At 35.8% G+C, this 6,760-nt stretch overlaps 1 protein-coding gene across 1 annotated transcript; it reads left to right on the plus strand.

The window, feature by feature from the left end:
* The first annotated feature begins 1,827 nt into the window (after positions 1 to 1,827).
* Positions 1,828 to 5,852, plus strand: LOC112512396 (chloroplast stem-loop binding protein of 41 kDa b, chloroplastic). Its single transcript, XM_025118337.1, has 10 exons — positions 1,828 to 2,011; positions 2,756 to 2,890; positions 3,016 to 3,102; positions 3,351 to 3,441; positions 3,784 to 3,838; positions 3,915 to 3,975; positions 4,087 to 4,308; positions 4,729 to 4,845; positions 4,922 to 5,011; positions 5,538 to 5,852. The coding sequence occupies exons 1-10, from the start codon at positions 1,895 to 1,897 to the stop codon at positions 5,712 to 5,714; spliced, it is 1,152 nt and encodes a 383-aa protein (XP_024974105.1). The 5' UTR covers positions 1,828 to 1,894; the 3' UTR covers positions 5,715 to 5,852.
* Positions 5,853 to 6,760: the final 908 nt, after the last annotated feature.

Consider the following 6,760-nt stretch of genomic DNA (forward strand, 5'->3'; position numbering starts at 1 on the left):
ATCATATTTCTCTTCTTGAATGACGCCTCACATCAACATAAATGCATATTGCCTCCACAAAATTATAACTGAATAGAGAGGAAAAATTGAGAGATTAATTATAGAGAGATTCATATGCTTGCATAATTTCAATTTTAATGTGAATGTCTCCAATTAAAAGACGAAAATAATATACTTACATTAACAAAAACCCATATCATATTTATCTTCTTGAATGACGTCTCAAATAAACAAAAATGCAAATTACCTCCACAAAAACTGAATAGAGAGGAAGAATTGAGAGMTTAAGAGAGATATTATGCTTAAACAATGTTATGTTGTTTCTTCAAGGATGCATAAGCCACTTTATCTTCGCACAAAAAAATTCATATGTCTTCGTAATTCTAACTTTAATGTGAATGTCTCGACTAAAGTGGTGTACCACAAAATTATACATGAATAGAGAAGAAGAATTGATATATTAATAAATAGATTATTATAGAGGTTTATCATGAAAAGAAGATGAAAAATTATAACGGAATAGAAAAAAAATAATGAAAATTAAAAGAGTACTTATTAGAGGGAACATGAATAGGTTGAAACAACCTAATTAAAGAATCTTAAATGTGAATATCAAAAATAAAAAAATGGTAGAAAGCTTGAGAAAAAAAGAAAAAAGATAAAGTATTTTCTTGTTTTGAAAAGAGGCTACGTCATTGCACGTGGTATCTTCTTATATATATATATATATATATATATATATATATATATATATATATATATAGATTTTTATCCATTTTTTTTCCTATTGGACAAGATAGTTAAGATTTTGTAAGTGTCTATTTTGTAACTTATAAAATGTAATTTTTCTGAATTAATTATGATCCTAGTGGGGTTGGCTTATGAAATGTTCGCGATGGCTTGTGAAATATCTTTGGTGGCATACGAGATGAACCACCAAAATTATATTTTTGAATATAAAAAGTATATTTTGCATATTACGATATGGGTAATCACAAAATTTTGGCTATTTCACACATTACGGTTATTTTGATCAATCTCTGTTGAATAGAAAAAGCCTTAAAATACAATTTCCAAAGCCATCTCAAAAAATGTTAGCCTTAAAATTGTCTTTACGAACCGTAAGAAGAAAAAAGAAAGAAAAGGAAAATAATGAAAATAAAGAAAATTGTTTATTTGTATTTTTTTTAAAAGACTTCATAAAAAATGTCAATTTTATAAATATGCTTTTATTTATTTTACAAATATTTTATTAGAGGTGACCGTAAAGGATGCGAATATAATGGATAGTGGTAGTGGTGGTGGTGGATGAGGTAGTTGAGGCAAAAATGGTGATGGGTGACAATGGTAGTGGAGGTGGTCGATCATGGTTGTTAGTGGCCATTGATGGTGGTGGCGGCGGCAACGACAACTATAGACAGTAATATCCATCAAAACAAATATTATATTAGAGTTATATCAAACGAGAATAAATTGATATACATAAATACGGGATGATGAGATGGGTTGGGAAATACATTACCAGATCCCAACCTATTGTTTTTCAAAATGTTAAGTTGGAACCCAAAATCAGAATCGGGTGAACCGAGTTCCCAAGATGGGTGCGGGAATCACCATGCCTACTCGAAGGAACAATGTAAAGACCACCCTTTTGTTTTGTAGCCAAGCAAAGGGAAAAGCAGAAAGATATGGGTGAGAGGGTAGTTCATGGATACAACCTAAGGAATGAGTGGGGTCGCTTGGTCTTATCCTCCTCCCAAAATTGAGACTCACAAACAACGACCCAAGATATGGCTTACACACCATACTCATCTTCTTCATTAACCCATACCCTCCTCCACTCGTCTTCGTCTTCATCATCATCATCATCATCATCTTCACCGGTTTCTTCTCCATGGCTGCCGCCGGTGTTGCAACGCTGCAACATAACTTCAAAATGCAGCCTTCCATCTCGCTTCTCCCTTCTTCTCAATCCTCCTTCTGTGGCACCAAATTCAGTCCCTCCATCCAGGTACCCTTTTCATCTTCAATCATTACCCTCCAAAATCCTAATGCATTCTTCAATCTTTAAAACTAAACCGGCACTACTGATTAAAAGAGAATGTTGGTTTCAAAGTTGTGGCGTAATCAAGATCAATCTTGAATTGCAAAATCAAGTATTTTGAACTCAGAAAAAGAAACAAACACAAGCTAATTGGGGAATCTGTATATATGATTTTGTGTTTACGATTGCATCTTGATAACATTACTGTCTTCTTGAACTCGATTCAAGATTGTTTCTGGTTTTTATGAATGACCCTCGTAGCATTATTCGTATCAAAATCGAATTTGGGAAATGGGAAGTACTTGGTTTGACTCAAAAACTCAAAAGTGTATCCTTTTTGGACTTGAAATCCTGAATGATTACCATTGAAATCCTTTTCTCCAATCTGTAACTCAGAAAAACCAACACTACAACAAAATCGGTCAAAAATGTCTGAATAGATGGCTTTATATGTAAATGTGTTATAATAAGTTTATAGGATGCTTTATAACAGTTATGAAATAAATCGTCTTATATTAGAAAAAGACAGTGTCAAAGTGTCATGTAAAAAAGCTAGCGGGACACTTAATATCTTATTATGACACCTGTACATATTAAGTTGTTCTATTAACTTAACTCTTGTAAAGCGGTCTATTACAAACCCGTTTTTGTTATATTGTGTACGGTGTTGTGACTGTTTCTGCTTGATCATGGCATGATGTATGCTCTCAGTATAAGAGGAAAGTATGTCAACCAAAAGGAGCTTTGAACGTGACGGCATCGAGTGCCAAGAAAATTCTGGTAATGGGAGGCACACGATTCATAGGAATCTTTCTTTCAAGGCTACTTGTCGAAGAAGGCCATCAGGTTACTCTTCCCTCGTTACCCTTTTCTCCATGTTTCATGTAATTTTCCATGTTACAATGCCATAAAGATCGTTAATAAATACTTCGTTATGAACTTTGTGTTAAAAAAAAGATACCTTGATGCAGGTTACTCTGTTTACTAGAGGAAAAGCACCCATCACACAACCGTTGCCTGGTGAACCGGATGAGGCTTACAATGCTTTCAAATCCAAGGTTTGTTAAGAGTTATGTAAAGTTTGTATGATAACTTCTTATATATGCATGTAGACTACGTCGTATTATCTCAAAACGAGTAGATACTACTTCCTAATGATTGATTCCTCGTTGATCTTAAAAACTAACACATGCCTTTTGGGGGAACATAACGTTTGTGGCATTGTTTTGGACTTTTCCTTTAACAATGTTTTTGCATATTAAGAACTTGTGTTTTACAAGTAACAGCGGTGTGTTTCACGTTGTAGGTATTGCACTTAAAAGGCGATAGGAAGGATTTCGATTTTGTGAAAACTAGTCTTGCTGCTGAAGGCTTCGATGTTGTCTATGACATAAATGGTATGTTGAAAGCATTGGTGCGAAACACCAAGTTTACCCCCCTTGATTTCTAACTCCCCAAGTCCTAAAAGGATAATCTTGATGATTTGTCTTACTTTCTAGAGGGTGTAATGGTCAATCTTGGATATTTTGAAAAACCCAAAAAAACTTCTTTTTTGCACACTTTGCACAACTCGGGAGTTTTCACGGAAACAACTGATTCTACCCTTTGAAGTAGAGGTCAGGTCTGTGGACATTTACTCCCCCCACCACACCTCCGGGAGGATATACTGTGCTCGTTTAATTTGGTTTGCTTCTCAAAGAGAACGAGCATGTTGTACCATTTTTCTTTTTGCATCTCAGGGCGTGAGGCGGTAGAGGTGGAGCCAATATTAGATGCATTGCCAAAACTAGAACAGTAAGTCACAAACATAACCTCTATATTAGGTCCCCTTTTCGTTTATATTTTTCTTTACCGTTTTACTGAATCGCAGGTACATATACTGCTCTTCAGCCGGTGTTTACCTTAAATCTGATCTTTTACCACACTGTGAGGTCAGTTTTCAACAAATTTTCGTGTTTGTTGAAGGGTCTTTTAGGTATTTGACAAGTAGTCGAACAATTCCGTTTAACTATCTTTTGAATTTCTGTTTTTGTTGGCAATAGACGGATGCTGTTGATCCTAAAAGCCGACACAAGGGGAAACTTGAGACAGAAGCCTTATTGGAGTCAAAGGGTGTTAATTACACTTCTATAAGGCCGGTTTATATCTACGGTCCTTTGAACTACAACCCTGTTGAAGAGTGGTTTTTCCATCGGTTGAAAGCTGGCCGACCAATCCCGATTCCCAACTCGGGTATTCAAGTAACCCAACTCGGTCACGTAAAGGTTAGTAACTTCCGGGGAAAAAAATACCTTTTTAAAGTCAAAAAATGATTCTTGAAATGCAATCTTTTAGCAAAGAGTAATGAGTCATGTTCATTATATGTTTTTGTTCAAACATTGCAATTTCATGGAACGGAGGGAATATTTGGTCCTTTCTACCCCTCTTTGGGGTAAAGGCAAGATCTACTTACATCCCCTGGGTGGTGCCTCTGTATGAGATATACCGGGTTTGTTTGGTTTGGAGGGAACATCTGGCGTGAAGTTTGATGTGGTTAGCAACAACTTTGAAAAGATTCTAAGAATCCATAACGATTTTGTAGTTATTATCTTGTTTGATCTCAAACGTCAAAATGTATCTTCTTTCCGGTACATGGCAAGGAAGTTTAAGAACGAGTTTGATGCGTGAATGTTGACCAAATGCAGGATTTGGCGAAGGCTTTTATAAAGGTTTTGGGGAACGAAAAGGCAAGCAAGCAAGTGTACAACATATCGGGCGATAGATACGTTACCTTTGACGGACTAGCAAGAGCATGCGCTAAGGTAATTTTTTGCTATAAAATTACCGAAATTTGAAATCCAAGAATCTATAACATAAAGTCGTGTTTACCCCTTTCAGGCCGGTGGATTCCCGGAGCCTGAGATCATTCACTACAACCCTAAGGAGTTTGATTTCGGGAAAAAGAAAGCATTTCCATTCCGAGACCAGGTAAATACGGACTTGTGCTTTGGTTGCTCCGAAGTTTTAATCTTCGGTTTACTTTGTGTTTCTTTGGTCCTAGGAAACGTGGTTCGTTTGAAACCTTTGAGTTTGTTCCCCATTGGTCAACGGTTCGAGTCTCCTAAGGGTACGTTTGGTACACAGAAAGGACTGGACTGGACGGGTGAGAGTGAGTTAGCCGATGAAAGAGTTGTATAAGGTTTTAAGGGTTTTAGTTTGACATAGGTAGTTTAGTAATTTACCAATCTTGTCCATCCCCTGATTTTTGGTCCACCTGTTTTGGTTCGTCATATACTGATTTTTGTTTTGTCCTATCCCGTCCTGCATGCAAAACACACCTTGAGGGGCCCACTAGAGGTTTCTCCGACTGTTAACTTCAAGGCCTCATGGGATTAGCCACGCTGCGAGCAAGTTGGCTCAGACACCCACAGTTATAAAAAACAATAGTTGGACTACTAGGTTTATTTAATTATGTGATTCTTGCTTACATATTCGGGAAACCGTTATGTTGCAGCATTTCTTTGCATCGGTAGAGAAAGCGAAGGCGGAGCTTGGGATCGTTCCGGAATATGGGTTGGTCGAAGGTTTGACCGACTCTTACAATCTGGATTTTGGCCGAGGAACGTTTAGGAAAGAAGCCGATTTCACCACAGATGACATTATTCTTGGCAAGAGCCTTGTTCTAAGCTGATTTCACCATTTTCTCCCCATCCATGAAACGATTGAATATTCATCAATGAATACAATAATTGTATAACACAATCCATTTTGTTGATTCATTTGAGAGATTTCTACTAAAAAATGGGTGTTCAATTTTGCAAGACCTTTCATTATCTTGTTTAAACAAAGGCATTAATGTTGTGGCGTTCAACTCTACTCGATTTAAAACAGTTAGAGATGCGCAAAAAGACCCATGACCAAGCTTGAAAAAGACCGGGATGGTTGGGAACCGGTTTCTCAGAGTTCGTTACTTTGGTTAAGAGTAAAGTTCAATTTTGTTCCCCCAATGTCTACAACCAACTTCGGCGAATATTGTTCTTAAACTTCAAAAACTTAGATTTCATCCCTTACATTTGTCAATTCTTAACGGTTTTGGTTCTTCTATTTGACGGTCATTAACTTTGTCGGTTAAGTTCAATTAAAGGAGGGGCTATCTTCATTATTCTGATCATATCATATTAAAACACATATTATATTTTTAATTTAATTGTAAAAAAATGAAAATAGTGAAAATGACTTTATGCTTTTTCTTTTCTTTTATTGTTTTACAAATTAAAAATAAAAATATAATATGTTTTTCAATTTCAACATAAAATATAATTTAATTGGATTTAACGAACAAAGTTAACGATCGTTAAACAGAGAGACTAAAACCATTAAATTTTGAGAAACCTAAAAGACCAAATTCGAAATTTTAAAATTTTGGTAGGATATGAGTTAAAAAAAAGATTTAATCCCTTTTGGTTAATTATATTATAGTTGGAATCTCCATTCAGATCAGTTGAGCCGGGTTCCCCACTAGGTTGGGGAAAATCACCATCCCTACTTAAAACCGACATCCCTACAACATTTGTATAGTTGAATTATTCTTTTACTTTTTGTGAAAATTATTTGTAACATTTCTTTAAACTTACGTGGAGTAGTGTCGACTTGTAAGTGCCAAACCATGTCTTATCATGTGTCTACTTTGATGGACTATTCCAAAGACACGATATACAAATATATGAACGTGGTCAA

Source organism: Cynara cardunculus (genome assembly GCF_001531365.2).
Source record: "Cynara cardunculus var. scolymus isolate 2C chromosome LG 5, CcrdV1, whole genome shotgun sequence".
In the NCBI taxonomy this organism is placed as follows: Eukaryota; Viridiplantae; Streptophyta; class Magnoliopsida; order Asterales; family Asteraceae; genus Cynara; species Cynara cardunculus.

Excerpts from the sequence above, each read along its gene's own strand:
- LOC112512396 (XM_025118337.1), top strand. The coding sequence starts at position 1,895 with ATGGCTGCCGCCGGTGTTGCAACGCTGCAACATAACTTCAAAATGCAG. Across the intron at positions 3,103-3,350 it reads ACAATGCTTTCAAATCCAAG|GTATTGCACTTAAAAGGCGA; the intron begins GTTTGTTAAGAG and ends TTCACGTTGTAG. Across the intron at positions 3,442-3,783 it reads TGTTGTCTATGACATAAATG|GGCGTGAGGCGGTAGAGGTG; the intron begins GTATGTTGAAAG and ends TTTGCATCTCAG.